This window comes from Ptiloglossa arizonensis, chromosome 1 (genome assembly GCF_051014685.1).
Source record: "Ptiloglossa arizonensis isolate GNS036 chromosome 1, iyPtiAriz1_principal, whole genome shotgun sequence".
NCBI classification, from domain to species: domain Eukaryota; kingdom Metazoa; phylum Arthropoda; class Insecta; order Hymenoptera; family Colletidae; genus Ptiloglossa; species Ptiloglossa arizonensis.
In genome coordinates this window covers 23,473,816-23,492,500 of record NC_135048.1, presented here as the reverse complement: position 1 = coordinate 23,492,500, position 18,685 = coordinate 23,473,816, and the positions used below count along the sequence as shown (strand labels likewise).

At 42.3% G+C, this 18,685-nt stretch overlaps 1 protein-coding gene across 4 annotated transcripts in view; it reads left to right on the top strand.

The window, feature by feature from the left end:
• The window catches only part of LOC143150226 (uncharacterized), a 96,514-nt gene extending 78,185 nt beyond the window's left edge, over window positions 1-18,329 (top strand). For 2 of the 4 annotated variants that reach the window (XM_076318348.1, XM_076318357.1), the window contains exons 3-12: window positions 8,918-9,012; window positions 9,098-9,227; window positions 11,091-11,194; window positions 12,667-12,844; window positions 14,072-14,315; window positions 15,019-15,193; window positions 15,266-15,392; window positions 15,497-15,670; window positions 16,703-16,785; window positions 18,114-18,329. In XM_076318348.1, coding sequence (XP_076174463.1) covers window positions 8,918-9,012; window positions 9,098-9,227; window positions 11,091-11,194; window positions 12,667-12,844; window positions 14,072-14,315; window positions 15,019-15,193; window positions 15,266-15,392; window positions 15,497-15,670; window positions 16,703-16,785; window positions 18,114-18,327 — 1,524 coding nt within the window. In that variant the 3' untranslated portion in view covers window positions 18,328-18,329. Of the gene's footprint in view, window positions 1-8,917; window positions 9,013-9,097; window positions 9,228-11,090; window positions 11,195-12,666; window positions 12,845-14,071; window positions 14,316-15,018; window positions 15,194-15,265; window positions 15,393-15,496; window positions 15,671-16,702; window positions 16,786-17,239; window positions 17,352-18,113 lie in introns of all 4 variants that reach the window. The other 2 variants (XR_012993000.1, XM_076318366.1) reach the window with 2 other exon arrangements.
• Window positions 18,330-18,685: the final 356 nt, after the last annotated feature.

Genomic DNA, 18,685 nt, shown 5'->3' with positions numbered 1-18,685 from the left:
TAAATTATAACAAGGATTTCTATCTTAACTTCGTTCTACGAGCAACGTAATCGCACAGAAAGTGTTTTCGACTTTCGACAAAAAATTCCCTATCCCTGCTTCGCGTATTGATAATCAATGGTTCCTAACTTCTTTCTTCTCAAACTTTTTTGCTTAGTAAAGTAACCTTAGAGAAAGTGTTCCCAACTTCTACAAAAAGTCAACGGTTCTCGTTCGAACTTCTTTTTACCCAAACTTATTTCCATAACAATCTTAGAAGAATTGTTTCCAACTCCTGACAAAAAATTCTCTACACATGCTTCGTGTATTGATAATCAAAGTTCTCTGTCCTAACCTCTTTCTACTCAAACTTATCTCCGTACAAAAGCAATCTTAGAAAAATTATTTTCAGCTCTCAACTCAAACTTATCTCCATACCAACGCAATCTTAGAAAAATTATTTCCATTTTTCGATTCAAACTTATCTCCAAATCGACACAATCATAGAAAAATTGTTTCCAACTCCCGTCAAACAATTCTCTACCCATGCTTCGTGTATTGATAATTAACGTTCTCCATCCTAATCTCTTTGTACTCAAACTTATCTTCATACCGACGCAATCTTAGAAAAATTATTTCCATCTCTCGACTCAAACTTACCTCCAAACCGACGCAATCTTAGCAAAATTATTTCCATCTCTCAACTCAAACTTACCTCCAAACCGACGCAATCTTAGAAAAATTATTTCCACCTTTCGACACAAACTTATCTTCATACCGATACAATCTTAGCAAAATTATTTCCATCTCTCGACTCAAACTTACCTCCATACTAACGCAATCTTAGAAAAATTATTTCCATCTCTCGACTCAAACTTATCTCCAAACCGACACAATCTTGGAAAAATTATTTCCACCTTTCGATACAAACTTATCTTCATACCGATACAATCTTAGCAAAATTATTTCCATCTCTCGACTCAAACTTACCTCAATACTAACGCAATCTTAGAAAAATAGTTTCCACCTCCCGACAAAAAATTCTCAACTCGCGCTTCGCGTATTGATAAATCAACAGTTCCGATTGTTCGTTAGACCGAGCGAGGCGCTGCATCGTCTTAGCGATTCTCTCGAATCGTTAGGCGGCGGTTTACAGAGGCGCCCGATTCAGCTCGCCGGGATACCTTAAGGCGATCACCGTCATCGGCGTTCCAGGTATCGTTAATTAAAATTCTGATTCGATGAAACGCCGACCGCGACGCCGATTCCCATAACGGAGAATGAGAAAATCTCCGGCTCGGATCCAAGTTTCGATCTTCCGATGGAAAATAGGAAAACGTTTCGAGCGCCCTTGGGGTTAACGGCGAGAAATCGTTCCTCGCGGCATATCTGCGCCGACTGACTCATTGTGGCCGTTCCATATTGGATATCGTGCTAGATTTTAAAAGGCCGCCGACTGTCGCCTTGGAACGCGCCTCTATCGCCGCTTATGGTTGAAAAGCGGCTCGAGGAGGAAAGTTCGCGCGGCGTTCTCGCCGAGCGAACCGAGAGTGGTCGTTGGAATAATGGAAACAGGAAGAGTGTATTCCACGAAGATCGTCGTTCACACGGTATCGTGGAATCAACGTGCCACGAAATGTGTAATAGACTATTTGATTCTCCGGGACAACGAGGAAAACGTCGGTTCCGGATGATCGTCGCGATAATTCTTACCACCAGACCGACAGAAGGATTTCCAACGACTCTTATCCTCGTAAAATATCGTCCACTCAAGGTTACCACTTGTACAACACGATGCTAACAACGAATATCGTGTTCGAGGTGGAACCTGGTTGGGTACGCTTTGTGGTGCGTGTTCGGGCGACATTAAAGTCGTGGCATTTAAAGGCACTCTAGTGCGATATTCTTCGTTGTCGTGGCATTTGTCGCTGGGAAAATCGAGCGACTGGTATTTGCGATCCAGAGGAAATTATTCGAACGAAGAGTGAAGAAATTGAAAGAACATGGGAATAGGAGCATCGAGAGAAAGGTTTGGTCCTTATTCTCTGATTTGTTTTTCTTCTTTTTTGTTTTTTACAAGTATGATAGAATGTATACTTCTTTGCACAGGGTTCATCGCATAGAAAAATCAAAGTTGAATGTGTTTCGCGAGTCTGCTTTCATTTTCCACGACACAGGTTCTGACATTCACCGCCACCTCGATAAAAGTCGTGACTTACCGTCACGCGAACTACGTTGCTTCGCCCCGCGAGTTCGCTGCACTCGGTGCGCGGAAAATATTGTCCGTTCAAGGTCACTGCGCGGCTACCCCCTCCACGACTATTTTGCCACTGTGCCATTTCGTTTCTCGTCGTTATTTCGTCGTTGCATTCCGATCTCGCAAAAACTGTAGACTGCCAAGACACTTTTTTAGTTCAGTTTTTGGATACGTATCGGAGTACAATTTTGAAAGATGAATTTTGCGATATTAATTCAACGCGATGGAAAAAGTTGAAGTAGTCCGCTATACTTGTTCTATCGATCGTACGCTCCGCGATAGAGAAGTGTTCACAATACGTAGCGGAGGGGACCTCGTCAATATTAGCTAGCCTTCTTGGCATTCTTTCCACGAGAAAAATATTACTCTCCTATGAATTGCAATCTCGTCAACACGAATAATTTGGAAACTTTCCTGTCGTTATAACCTCTAACACAATTCCTTCCTTGCTCCCTAACGAAAAATTTCGATGGTCTCGCGAGACGATAAAAATTCCTTCGTGCTGCGCTAAGCAGCGTTCTTCTCATATGGAAGATATTTTAAGAATCGTATTTTTAGAATTTTCTTGTATTTTCGGTCACTTTCGTAAAATAAAGAACTTTTAACCATAACTGTGCATGGCACTCTTGTACTTTATTTAATTGTTTCATCCGCGATAAACATAAATGTACACATATTGTGAGACAGTTCTGAAGATTTTTATCTAAAAAACTCAGTTTCGTTAAATTCAGCAATCTCGTTAAATTCGAGGCACGATATCGTTACGAAAAGGTTGAGAAACGCTGCTCCGATATAATTCTTTCCCATCGACGTGACAATTTCGACGGTGGCGCGAGACGATAAAAATTCTTTCGTATCGGCGTTAACCTACGTTCTTCCCATCCAGGAACCATTTTCCTCGCGGGAAGAATGTCAGGTTATGTCCAGTGGCGTAGGACCCCATCTGCGCGTACTTCATCCTGTCCACTCTCCCTCGCGAACTGTCCTCTCGCCAGCGGCCCCTTCCAGGCGGTTCGAAAACTCGTGAAATCGTGATCGATCGGGTTCGCCCGAGACGCTCGTTCGAGCGAAACAAGGACCGAAATTAATTCGAAATGTTCACGGAGTCGTCGACCTGGTCGCCACGAATCGTTGATAGGTACAGGCTTGCACAGATCGAAGCCGTATTTAAACGGAATGAAAATTCTGAAGCCGCATGGAACGACGAAGGTCAAGTATTTAGTATCGCGACGAAGTGGTCCTTGGCCGTTTGGCAGAGCGGAGCTGATCGAGAGGCGCAGTCGAATTCGCAATGTCAATTGGAACGCTGATTGACGGTATCCCGTGTACCGAGCAGTGGACCGTGCCAAACTGAGGCCACAATAATTGAGATGGCCGATCGCGCGCGCGATCCGTTCCGATCGCATGCGACGTAGATTAGATACGTGCGCTCTGGGATGTCGCAACACGGTCCCGACGCGTTAATTTCGATCGACAAAGCTCGGCTGGCTGGCCAGCTAGTACACCACGGACCATTGTTGTCCTTCGTTTACGTTCGTTTAACCAACCGTTGGCGATGATTTTGTTGAAATGTTTCACGGTAAGAGGACCACAGCATGGTGTAACCCGAGCGATCCCACCCGATCCTTGCGCGCATGTTGCTCCCGAGCGTGTGACGTCGAACGACCGCCGATCGGCTCGTCAGTTGCTACGTCAACTCGATCGTGTTCGATTTCGCGGCCGTAGTACGGGAGTCGCTCCGGTCAGTCGCTCTGATCTGTCGTATTTTAGTTCCTCGAACCGATGGCCGATGCATTATTGACGTTCCCGAAACGGTGGATCCTTCTATTAACGATGGCGGCACGGCACCGCTGGCGGCACACTCGCGTCGCACTATTTTTGTTGCTCGTCGACGTTTATACATCGGCTCTATTCTCGTTACCGTTTATTAACGGTGTGCAGTCGTCGAGACTGTCATACCTTTAGCGAATTCTCGTCTCTGGTGAGGGATGGGCGACGGTTTGGGATAGGGGGGAAGGGTTCAGAGTACGGTTTGATTCTTCGAGTGCTATGGACGCGCGGAGTAATTTTTCCAAGGGTATTCTAAGTTTACCGCGGTCACGATTAGCGTAACGTTGTTGTCTAGAGAGACACACACGTACGAGCGAGCGAACGCGCGTGCAACCGTGTCCCGAGGTTGTATAAATAAAACGTAACGCGTTAAAAATGTATTCGAGGTTCGTTCTCTCGGGATGCGATTATTATTCTTTATCGTAGATTTCGAAACGCGCCTATTGGAAATTACGATCGTTTTTCAATTACATTGCACGACTGTTCGTCCAATGGCGCGACGTTACAACCACCGATACGGTAGTTGTGAATATGGAAAGAGATATGCGTGTACAAGTGACGTCGTCACGACGCATCTCGAACGGCGAGTAGCAACGTTTCGTTTTTGCTGTTGTTGGTTGATTTACGAGCGACCACGATATTATACGGACCTCGCGACATCGGGATCGCAGTACCACGAGCGATAAAAATTAGTATACACGCGTTTTGTAGCAGATATGTAATCCTTGGTTCCCGCGACGACACATGGAGTCGTTCGAATGATTACGAGCAGTTCGGCGGATGTCATTGGCGCGTATACGCGTCCTGCTTACGTTTTCATGGCTTATGAAACATACCGTAGATGAAAGATTGAAATAGCGACCCAGTTATACGTTCTATAGCCAATACAATGCGGTACGCTTTGAAGCGCTCTGTACTCAAAGGGTTTGAAGAACCGTGTAACCGTGCCTCCTCAGGTCGCACAAAGAAAGATCCCGCACGCGAAAGTCCGATCGGTCGGTGGGATTTTTTTTTCACAGCGACAGAGCTGAAAATACCAAAACCAGTGATTACGGTTTTACGGGCGTACGATTGATAGTTTACGAGATATTTAACGTTAAAGTTTTGGCGGCCATTTGTCTGCTATAAATGCTCGAGTTAGAACGTAGATTGGTAGGCGCCTGTGTATCGCGTCTGCAAACTTTTTTCATTACAAGACCTAGTATTTATACTCGACGATCAAGTCTGAACTTTTTCTGCGCAATACGTTCAAGATTATTTTGTTATTCCTAATAAACATTTCGATCGTAGTTTTGGATCTTCTTCGACGTAAATTACCTAACCGAAAAGAAAAATTACACTTTATACTTTCATCGAATTAATTGAATTTCGTTTCTTAATTAAATTAATTGAACTTTATTCTACTTTTTAATTAACAATTTCGTCGATGCACTTGTAAGCTGAAATAGTTACGTATTTAGGCTTACGCGACCAAGTGATCGACGATACGAATATTTTGTAAAAATAACGAAACTACGTACTTTGAACGATATTTCTGGCAATTTTCATTGAAAAATGTTAATGTACACACGAGACTTGGAATTTTCTCAAAAAATTCTACGCGACCGAAAATAGATCCACGATAGAGAACGTTATTGCGAGCACACGGTGCAAATTTCAAGTCAATCGGGTAAGTAGTTTCCGAGAAAAGTTACCCACCAGTTTGGAAAAAACCTGTTTCGAGAAAAACGCGTTTAAAGTTTAAGGATCGGGAGCGATTTCGTGGCGGCGAGCGACCGTGGCTCTGCGTCACGCTCCGCGTAAAACGTACCTTCGTTACTATTTCAAATTTCGTTTTAACATTCTAGAACGGTGTTCTCGGAATGTTCGTTTTTTTTTTTTTTAAGAAAATGCGAAAAGAGGGAAATCGCCGTTCGAAATCAGAGTACTGTTCGCCTAGAGCGAAATTTCATTGTAACGTTCTAGAACGGTGTTGTCGAAATCGTTGTTGTTTTAAAAAAATTGCTAAAAACGATATCGCTCTTTCGATAAAATGTTATTCGTGAAATATCGATTTAAAAAAGGAGAAAATGTAAAAAGAAAGACACCACTTTTTTAAATCGAAGAAGTAATGTTCCCCTTGACCGAAATTTCCTTTTGACATACTACTTTGAACGATATTCTCAAAATATCTATATAAAATAAAATGTACAAAAAAGAAGACAGCGTTTTTTGAAATCGAAGTAGTATTTTCCTTGACCGAAATTTCGTTTTGACATATTACTTAGAACGATATTCCCAAAATGTCTATCCAAAAGAAAAATAAACCAAAGAAGACACAACTTTTTGAAATTGAAGAATCGATGTTCCCCTTGACCGAAATGTCAATTTATTAAAACAATTCCCAAAAAAGTATGTCACTCTTTAAAACCGAAGAGCTAGTGTTCCTCTCGACCGAAATTTCGTTTCAACATACTACTTAAAACAACATTTCCGGAAAGTCTATCTAAACAAAAATAAACCAAAAAAGACACAATTCTTCGCAATTGAATAATCAATATCCCCCTTGACCGAAATTTCTATTAAAAAAAATCCCCCAAAAAAATATCACTCTTTAAAACCCAAAAGCTAGTGTTCCTCTTGACCGAAATTTCGTTTTAACATACTACTTAAAACAACATTCCCGAAAAGTCTATCTAAACAAAAATAAACAAAAAAAGACACAATTCTTCGCAATTGAATAATCAGTATTCCCTTGACCGAAATTTCTACTGAAAAAAAATCCCAAAAACAAATATCACTCTCGAAAACCGAAGAGGTAGCGTTCCATTCGACGAAAGTTTCACTTCGTCGTCCTCTATTCCCAAAATGTCTCTTTTCCGAAAAAAAAATCCCCAAACAACCACTCATTCATCGCTCTTCGAGAACCGAAACGGTGGCCGTTCTTCTCGAGCGAAAACTCGAGCAACCTCGAGGACCGACTCGCTCGTTGGTACCGTTCAGCCTGAACACGTGGAAATATTTTCCACGGTCCCGCGTCGCGATGTATCCATCTATCGTTGGTCTAGGAGTAGGCCTGGTGATGTAACCAGAGTTACAGAGGCGAGGTGCGGCGATGTATTAGCCGCGTTGGCCGGCCTCTTTGCATTCTTCGGATCCTTCGCGACGTAGTCGCGTAACAGGATGCCGTGTCCTTGGCGCGCCGACGCGTCGAACACGGAACGTTGGTTTCGAAGGAGCGTAAAATTACCCGCGTACGGGGTACAAGCGATCGATGGAGTGCTCCGTGCGTCCCGTTGCGCGTCCGCGGAGAGAAAACGCGGCGAGCACGCGCGGCCACCGGAAACGTTTCAACGACTCGACGTGGAATCGAGATCGCTCGGTGTTCCCCTTTACGATCTCTTTTGTTCGCCACGGACAAACGAAGGCGCGTTACGCCCCGCGAAATAAACAATGTTCGTTGGTGCTTAACGATCGCGAAACCGATCGGTGTCCATCGATCGCGATACCGGCGGATCTTAATCGAGTTCACGCTTGGTTGTCACAATCCTCGAACGGATTCCATTCAAACGTGAAACGCTCGCGACTTTAACGCGTTGCGTTTCTTTCGACCCATCGTGGCTACCGAATATAAATTTGACACCGTAAAAACGGGGCCAAGATCGCATCCGATGGGATTTCTACGCTTGGTGACACCGTCTACGAACGCGTGCAACGACACTGACCGATCGAGGCTAAGAAACGGATCGATTGGATTTTTAATCGCGCGATGGAACATTAATAATCTTATTGTGCAAGTACCGAGATGTTTTTAATACTCCACCGTGCACCCAAGAGTATAGATACCGGGGGAGATCGGAGTCAAGGATCGTTCTTAACCGGCCTTGGTGATTCGGTAATAACCGAACGACCGAGACTAAAAAATAGATTGGAGCTTTAATCGCGAGATGGGATATCGATAATCTTATTGCACGAGTTCGAGATGTTTTAAGTTTTTACCCTGGCTTGGAGAAGGTTCAACCGAAGAGTCAAAACACTGGGCAAATGCGACCCAAGAGTAAACATACCGATGGAGATCGGAGTCAAGGATCCTCCGTAGTAGACTTTGATGATTCGATAACAGACGAGGGGTCAAACCCCCTGATAGTGGTGAATACTAGGGGGAAGACACTACCATGGTTCCCGATCTCCTGATCGAGTTACAAGCGAAAGCCTTGGAACCCATGGGGGCTACGCACGGGAGCACCACTTAACGTCCAAAAGGGGTATTTTAGTATACTGTAAGAGCAAAGTGTATGGAACAGAGAATAATTTACTTTATTCCAAACGTATTTTATCAAAGATACTTCTTCTGATTTAAAAAAATTTTAAATTTTCCTGTTCGAACAATGTCTTTGTATTTGTAGCAGAAAATAAAGATGTGTCGTTTACTCGATCCTTCGTTCGAATAACACAATGGCTCGTAGATTCGTTGATCGATGGAAAGACTCGACGTTTGTTGCCAAATATACCAAACCTTTGTGTCCTCTATCGCAACCACGTCGTCCATGTTCGATACCAAATATACCAAACCTTTGGTGTCCTCTACTACGTCGTCCATGTTTGATACAAAAATTACCAAAACCTTTGTGTCTTCTATCGTCGTTACGTCGTCCACCAAAACGATCAAAACTTGCACGACGTGGTTCAATATAATACAGACGCAAGGACGAGGAACAATTTCAACGATCGATTATTTTCAGATCGACGAATCTGCTCGAGTCGTCGTGTTTATCGAATCGGTCCGCCGTCTCTGTTTTTCCCCAGCGGTCTCTGTTTTCAACGACGTTTCGTCGATCGATGGTTTTCTCGAACGTTGTTTGTTGCTTCTAGACGTACGCGAAAGACAAGACACAGCAAAAGAATCTACCGCCCCACACGACACTCCAGAGGCACGTGAAAGCGAACAGAAACGTCCACATACCACGGTAAACATCGAATCCAGAATCAATTCCGCGCGTCACTCGTTAAATCGTTGATCACTGATCGTGCAATCCGCTTGGACGTTTCCAGATTTTATTTCCCCGGAGGGAAACCATTGCCTCTGTCGCAGCTGGAGGCGACCATCGCCAGGATCACCGCTGCCTTTCAGGGTCTACCGGATCATCTTGCATCCCGCGCCGAATTTCACGCGATCACCAAGGTAATGGAACAACCAGGCCTCGTTAAAACTTCCCGCGAACAATTTCCCCAATTTGCCGTCTCTTGATTGCCCACACACATACACACACACACATATACACGTGTACCCTTCCACCACTTTGAACATCGATTCGACCTCGACCGCAGTGACGTTTTCCGATGGACTTTTATACGAAGGACAATCGAACCTCTTCGGGAGATGAATTAGTTTGGAGGGAATCGACGAAACTTCACGGCTATCGGGAAAATTTAATCACGAATTTTGTGTTTACTCGGACTTTTTGCCGGTGATTTTGTTCTTTATTGCGCAACACGGACACTGCGCGTCCAGCGCGGGATTTTTGGTAATATTTACTTAATCGAGGGAACGTATCGATAAAAATTTACGTCTTTGGGGAAATTTAATTTAGATTGTTTATTTGAAATTTTTGTTTTTTATTGTACAACGTGGACCTTGTGGGTTCAGCGCGGGATTGTTGGGAATATTTACTTAATCGAGGGAACGTATCGATAAAAATTTACGTCTTTGGGGAAATTTAATTTAGATTATTTATTTGAAATTTTTGTTCTTTATTGCGTAACGCGGACCTTGTGCGTTCAGCGTGGAATTGTTGGTAATATTTACTTATTTAAGGGAATGTATCAATAAAAATTTACGTCTTTCGGGAAATTTAATTTAGATTGTTTATTTGAAATTTTTGCGGGTGGTTTTGTTTTTTATTACGTAACGCGAATCTTGCGCGTCCAGCGCGGGATTGTTGATAATATTTACCTATTTAAAGAAATTTAATAACAAAATTCGACATCTTTGGAGAAATGTAATTAAGATTGTTTGTTCCGAATTTTTATACGTACTTGAGTTCTAGATTATGTAACACGGAGTTTATACTTCCAATATGAAATTGTTGTTAATCGTTTTTTCCAATTTATAAAACTCAAGGAAATGTATTAACAAAAAATCGACGTCTTTGAAAAAATTTAATTACGATTGTTTATTTGGAATTCTTATGCAACCGTGAATGGCAATATTTCTCTCTAACTGATCAAATATGCGAGAATGTATCGTAAACGAATTGATTGAAGATTAAGTCGGTAAAGTTTTGTTAATCCCTCGCAGACTCGTAAGGTGTTAGCTCTAGGAAGGCTGACAAGTTCTTGCGAGTCACGAGTTGTTAAAGAGGGGTCGGGGGAGGGAGGGCTCCTTGAGCCATAATTATCTTTGGAGCACGACCTTTAAAAACATGTATTTTGCGAAGAATGATATTTACGCTAGGAAAGAAATAATACGAAGAGAGAAGAATATATTTCTTCGGTAAATTTTAGTTTATTAACCTCTTTACCATATCGAATGAATTGGACAAAATAATATTATACAAAATTGAAACAATTGTATTGTAATCTATTTATTTTAATCTAATCTACGAAGTTTCGAATCCTTCGTCCGGTCATATTTATTTTGTAAATTAATAATATCTATTTAGAGCAACAATATCAATTAATGTATACTCTTTTCGCGTCAATTTCTACTCTTAACCAATTCCAAAAACATAAGGCGATGGTGAATACAATATTTTGAAGACCTTTCGCACGAAGGAAATATATTCTCTTGATTTTCCGAATGATAAATTCCGTTAGCTGCCATCTTAGTCTTTCCAAGGTTAAAATATCTCAGACGCTGAACTGAACGCGTCCCCGAAGAGGTTCAATTTTATTTTCTAGATGTTCCGTCTGATAGATTCTGTTAGCTTCCATCTTAGTCTTTCCGGGGTTAAAATATCCCAGGCACTAAACTAAACGCGTCCCTGAAGAGGTTCAATTTCATTTTGCTCGAGAAACTGTGTACAAGAGTGATCCATCCTTCCAGGCATGCGACCTACCCCTCTACTGGAAGGTGCCGCTTTTCCTCGCGGCTGGAGGAGACCAGATTGGATACGTCGAGATGAACGCCTTCCTTGACTTCTGGAGAGAGTAAGCATTCCGATTATTACAGATATCGTAAGAATTTAAGACCTTTTGCGGCCCATTCGATTAAGCTATAAACTACACGCGCCAGTGGTTCCCAAACTGAACAATTTCACTTGACAGTGCTGTGATTATTTAAACTATTCGAGGTACAATTTTTGTAACATTATTTTTTCAACGAGAAATCTTCGGGCTACTCGAAATCTTTTTTTCTAAACTATTCGAGATACAATTATTGTAACATTATTTTTTCAACGAGAAATCTTCGGGCTACTCGAAATCATTTTTTCTAAACTATTCGAGATACAATTATTGTAACATTATTTTTTCAACGAGAAATCATCGAGCTACTCCAAATCTCTTTTTTTATATTTTCGGGTGCCCCAAAGAAACAAAAGAGAAACTCAGTTAAATCAAAGATATCTAGCTTGTATATACGGCGGTAAAAGTTCGGTCATGATTCGTGGTGGGGGGAGCGACCTTGAGCGGCCAAATTTTCTGGCCTAGACTCTCGCTACTCCAAATTTCTTTTTCTGAATTACTCGAGATACAATTTTTGTAACATTATTTTTTCAACGAGAAATCTTCGGACTACTCCAAATATTTTTTTTGAAACTAACCGAGATACAATTTTTGTAGTATTATTTTTTAACCGAGAAATCTTCGGGCTACTCCAAATCTCTTTTTTTTACTATCCAAGATACAAGATTTGTAACATTATTTTTTAAATGAGAAATCTTCGGGCTATTCGAAATATTTTTTCTAAACAATCCAAGATATAATTTTTGTAACATTATTTTTTAAACGAGAAATTGTCAAGCTACCCCAAATCTATTTTTTCATATTTTCGGGTGCCCCAAAGAGACAAAAGAGAAACTCAGACAAATCGAAGATATCAATCTCGTATATACGTCGATGAAAGTTCGGTCATGATTCGTAGTGGGGGGAGTGACCTTGAGCGGTCGAAATATCTCGCCTAGACTTCACGTTCCCACATCGTCGTTTCAAATTCCGTACCTTGACTAAAGAAACAAACGTTACGAGCTTACTCGAGTCTCGATTTCCTCGTAACAGAGAAACAAACGCGTTGAAACTAATCCAGATCCACCGTGCATTCGAAACAACACCTCTACCCGTTCATTCATTCACTGTAATTTCATTCGCAGTACGATGCACCGTAAGACGTGTTACGAAAGCGTGAAAGTAACGTTTGCAACGTTGATTTATAAGTAACCGGTAACCTACGATAATTTCACGTGAACGTGAACAACCACGAACGTGATACCATTAATTTGAACTCGTTTCGTCCCACAAGAGATCCGACCGATTTATACCGATACGAATTAAACAACAAACGATCTCCCGGGACAGATAAACGAAGAATCGACCGATACGAGGACGAACGCCGAACGACGAGTTGACTCTTCCAAGCCAAATGGTTAACAAGTTTCAACCAAAACGTCGTCCATTGTTTGCAGGATATCGAACACCCACCACGACGCGGCGAGCAAGTTTATCAGAATCACAACCCGAGGCCTCAGGAACAATATACTCCCCGAGGATTTAATCCCGCTGGTGCAAGACGTGGTCGAGACTCATCCCGGTTTAACTTTTCTGAAAGAGGCTACTGAGTTCCATTCACGCTACGTACACACGGTTCGTATTCGCGCGATAAATATTTGCCAGGTTTCTCTCGATTGCAGGAGAGAAAACCGAGAAATAAAGTCCGCGCGTGTGTGTGTATGAGAGAGAGAGAGAGAGGAAAAGAAAAAAAAAAAAATTCCGTCAGGCTACCGCGGTTTACGCAACGACAATCGTCTTGAATTATTCAAGATGATCGCTCGTCGCCTCCAGCAATTATCACGCGGTCTCGTTCGCCGGGAATAATTGAAAAACTGCCTCCGGTGTCTTCGCGCGATCGACGAGATTTGTTATTCGTAGGAAAAAAAAGAAAGAAAAAAAAAAAAAAAATCACGACTTGTTCCCCGACTTGACCTGGACCTTCGAGAGATCACGTTCGTCGCGACGATGTTTCGCGTTTCGCGTCTTCTGTGATCCCAGGAGAGACTCTTAGAATCGTTCGTAATTTTCCGAATCGATTATCGCGACGATCCTCCAAGCGCTCCTTCGATCAGCTATTATTTTTCTGTTTCCATTGCTGCGATAGATTCTTATCTTGTCTTCTGCGCACCATGCGGTCGGAACTCGTCGAATATTTCTTTGGTGAATATTTTTTTTATACGATATTCGTTTATTTACCACCGTGTCTCTGTAAACGTATCGGTATCAATCTTTTGTAAATTCTGACAATGCCCGTCCCGCTCTTTGTACCGTATATTCAAATTTCGTTCTTTTTTCGTTTCCAGACGAAAATGAACGACCTTGAACGTCCTTAACCATCTGGAACTAAAAACACTACTATATACCGTATCTCTACCGGGACAAATCATATTTTTCAATCTCAAACATTAACGAGCTAAAATCCTAAATAAAAAGAACCGAGTAATCTGAGACAGACCCTGGTCATCCGCAACCAAAGAAAGAAATTGCACAATGTTTTTTTTTTTTTTTCGAGCGAAACACCTTTTGAAACCTTGTTGTTTTTCTTCTTATATTTAAGAGTGAGGAACTTGTTCAAGTGATCCGTCTTGTTAAATATTCCACCTCGCGGATCTGTATGTACATTCGAGGCGTGGAATAATAATTTCGACGAGTAGACACGACGACGCGCGTCTCTCGTCTTCGACTCGGAATCGAACGCCTCGAGGACGTTTGTTCTTCGTTCGAGCGATCGGCTTCCGTATTTGCGCGTCAATCTGTTCCGCGGACATGTAAACATTCGTGGGGTGTCGGTGTTACTTTACGATGGACGTTGATCTCCAGGTGATCGCCAGGATATTTTACTGCGTGAACCGAAGCTGGAGCGGAAGGATCTCCGTGGCCGAACTGAGAAGAAGCAACTTGTTGTCGGTGATCGCGGTCCTCGAGCACGAAGAGGACATCAATCAGGTTACCGCCTACTTCAGCTACGAACACTTCTACGTGATATACTGCAAATTCTGGGAGCTCGATTGGGATCACGATCTCTTCATCGATAAGACGGACCTCACGAAGCACAATGATCATGGTGAGGACAGGTTCCCGTGTAACACTGTTCGGTATCTACCTCTGACGAAGCAACAGGCGAAATTTCTATCTAAATTAAAATTTCAATGACGAAATGAAAGATTTCGTAGCGAACAAATTAAAATTTAACCATCCAGGCAAAAATAAACGTAGAAATAAAATTTTGTTCGTCTCTGGAGAAAATTATCCATCCACTCGTCGTCGGTTGATCAATGTTCGGTTTCAAGGATCAGTTTTCTTAATGGAAAATCGTTGATAGAAATATTCACGCTTCTTAAACATCTGTTTGAGTTTTCTCGATTGTAAATAATTTATAAACAGGAAAGATTGAAAACGTAAATATACCTCGAGAGACTACAACTCTGCTCGTCTACTATTACCTAATAGCAAACAGTTTGGGTGAGATGTATCGGGATACTTCGTCCTGGTCATCGTTTGCAAATAAATTCGAACGGTATCCTCAACGATTAGAGATCGAAACAATGTTTTACCGAGTGTTCGTTCATTCTACTTGAATAATAACAAGGAAACGTTATTGAGAGAAGATTACAAAGTTAAATTCGTAAGTTCGAGAGACATCGACCACGACACTTGGTTACCATTGAAGTAGAAATCCATTCGCGGATACTCGGTCGATGAAAGCTCGTTGAATTTATCGTAGAATTTCCCGAATGATTTTTAACGATCGATCGTCGCGATTTCAGCCTTGTCGAAGCGTATGATCGCGAGAATATTCAGCGGCGCTGTAACAAGAGGCGGTGTGAAGAGTGGTAACGGTGTTCAACAGCCCCAGGACAAGATGAGTTACACGGAGTTCGTGTGGTTCTTGTTGAGCGAGGAGGACAAAAACCATCCGACCGCGATCGAGTATTGGTTCAGGTACGATAGACGATTCCATCGATCGTCACGATATATTCTTAACCAGATGTTACGTTTGCGAATAATCGATAGGTGCATGGACCTCGACGGAGATGGATACCTGTCTATGTACGAGCTGGAGTACTTTTACGAGGAACAATTGCATCGCATGGAGGCGATCGGATTGGAAACGTTGCCGTTCGAGGATTGTCTCTGTCAGGTAATTATAGAATTCGTTACCGATGTTATCGCGAATCGATTGTTCAACGCGAGTCCACGTGCAAGTCCCTTTGTATCACGTAACGAACGGTGTGTTTCGCGCAGATGTTGGACATGATCAAACCGGCGACACCGGGGAAGATATCGCTCAGCGATTTGAAGAAATGCAAGATGATCTCCATCTTCTTCGACACCTTCTTCAACCTCGAGAAGTATCTGGATCACGAGCAGAGGGATCCGTTCGCTTCGGCGAGAGAGCACGATCCTGATGGCCACGAGGTGAGATCGCGAACGTATTTTAACACTTTCGATACTAAAGGTGACTGTAGTCGCTTGTTGTAGTTTACTGTACGTTTCCAGTGACTATAGTCACTCGTCATCGTTTACTGTATCCTGCCTGACCATAGTTACTGGAAACATACAGTAATGGTCAGATAGGATATAGTAAACAGTGACGAGTGACTGTAGTCATTGGAAGTGTACAGTAAACGATGACGAGTGACTATAGTTACTGGAAGTGTACAGTAAATAATGACGAGTGACTGTAGTCACTGAAAGTGTACAGTAAACGATGACGAGTGACTATATTTACTGGAAGTGTACAGTAAATAATGACGAGTGACTGTAGTCACTGAAAGTGTACAGTAAACAATGACGAGTGGCTATAGTTACTGGAAGCATACAGTAAACGATGACGAGTGACTGTAATCACTGAAAGCATATAGTAAACGATGACAAGTGACTATAGTTACTCGTCGATCGTCATCGTTTATTGTATCCTTCCAGTGACTATAGTCACTCATCATCCTTTACCGTATTCTACCGTTGACTAGTTACTCGTCATCGTTTACTGTATCCTACCAGTGACTATAGTCACGTGCTACAAACAAAAGCTAAAATTGCAGTGAACGACGTTAATTTAATCGTAGTCATAACAACAACCTCTGGTGAAATTTTGCCCAGCTCCACAGCGATCGTACGAAATAAGTTAAAATGTAAAAACGCGTTTTCGTTAAAATTTTACATCGATCTGCAATTGTGATCGATCGTAGCTTATCCTCTCTAGGGTTACCAATTTCGAAAAGACAATATCCAAGGGCAAAAGTATATTTTTTTCTTTTCGTTCAAGTTTAATCTCCGCGTTTTAAAGTTCTAATACTGTGAACAGTTCGTTGACATCTGTTGCTGTTCACGATAATAATAATACATACGTGTATCGTGCCAAGATTGTATAGAAAAAAGAAAGAAATATAGAAAATAAGAATGAACGTGTAAGATGAGTTTAACGACACTTTTTCTTATTTTTAACAGTTGTCGGATTGGGACCGATTCGCAGCCGAGGAGTACGAGATGCTAGTCGCCGAAGAGAGTGGTAACGAACAGAACGAACAGATGTAAGTGTCGATTTTGCGCGATGTGCTACGTTCACGGTTCATCTATACTATTCTTGTACCATACGATCGTATCGATTTCTTCCGAGCCTTTGCTATCGCACCTGAACACGTTCCAATTAAGTTGAAACGGAAATCGAAGCTCGAGATACGTACCAAGATTAAATTCATTGAATCTGGAGAACGAAGTTCGAAAAAGAAAATAAAAAAAAAAAAAAACAAACAAAGAGAGAAACTTTCGTGAAACGTCGGTTAGCGAATAGATGAACCGGGCTCTGTTATAATAGGCAAGTTCTGGCTTACAATTTCCTAGCTATGAAACGGAACTCATAGCTTTCGAATTCTGGCATGCTTTGCCGTTAGATAGAACAGTATGCCCCCTCCCGCGGGATCTAACAAAACTCCACCTTATACTGCGACCGTAATGACAATGGTGCGATCTATGCGTTTGTTGCAGGCTGTGTGATGATGAAATGTAACCATCATCTACAGCTCAGTAAGTAAAGAAAACAGAATTGCATGGTATGAGGATGCACGAGGCCCGTGTATGCATAATGCATCGATAGAGAGTGAGCTAACTGCTTCTTCTACTTCACCCTTTATTTTCATTTTTTTTTTCTTTTTTTTTTCTTTTTTGGTTTTCGTTCGATTTTTACTTTCCACGTACACGAAAGTAGCATTCGAATTCAACCGAATACACCGCACGATGAATCGTTCGCAATTCGTTCGATGGAATCGTGACACTTGTGAGATCTCACGATAGTTGCACTCGTTGGTGATCGTTCTAGAATGTTACAAATTTTTTTCGTTACGTAACAATCGACCTCTGTTGTGTCACGAAGAGAGATATTCGCCAGATAGCGAGAATTAAAAAAACCCGATTGAGTCACCGATCGAGATTTCACCAACATACAGCAAAGAAAAGTGAAACTCGAAAATTGAATTTCAAATATTCCCCGTTGCAATTCTTTCGCAAGCCCGTGTGTGTCACGCAAAACCATACACAACCACCCCCACCCTAGCCCAGTTCCGTTCCATTGTTTGCTTTTGTTGCCGCAAACTAAGTATCGTACGCTTCAACTAAATCGTTCGTTCAAACGGAATGTCGTCCTAAGTTGCATCGTTTTCGATCGACTAATCGAGTCCTCGACGCTTCGGGACGAGATAGTATGTTTCCGTTGGTCGAGTCATGAAGCGTCCAGGACGATTTTGCATCGTAGAGTGACGTAGTCGAGTCGTCTGTAGCACCAATCATCTTGCTCTGTAGAGGGTAAAAGAGAATCCGACCAAACTGGTATACGTTTTATCAGTGACACTTGTCGTTTCCCCAGGTCGTTCGATTCCATGTCGGAGGACGTGTTTTCCCCAAATCTGGACATCCTGGACGGTGAATCGGTAGACATGTTGCAGACCACGGACATGCAGCCTCAAGGGTACACCGACGGTCTGTCGACGGCCAATCCATCGGACGCCAATCGTCAACAGTCGAAAAATCAGTACTACGACAGCGGCGACAGCGACGACTACGCCGAGAGCGATAACTGATCCACCTTTCCTTTTCGAAACGCGTGGATAGATCGATGGAACAAGTGGACGCACGGATGGAGCAACGATCGAACGTAGAAACAATCTGGGAATTAAGAGGAAAAGCTTCTCCCCTTCTGAGAGCAACGGTAGTCCGATAGCTGGACGAGACAACGGTGTTACCCGACGAAACAATGAAGAAATTGAGCCACGATGGAACATCGAGCAACAGAGAAGAACAAGGGGGAGAAGTTTCTCTTCCGAGAGCAAGAACAGTCTAAACGTTAACTGAACGGAGCAATGGGAAGATGGTAGAGTATGTCGTGAACAGAAGAAATGGGGAAATGTCTCTTCCGAGAGCAATGGTAGTCCTGAGGCA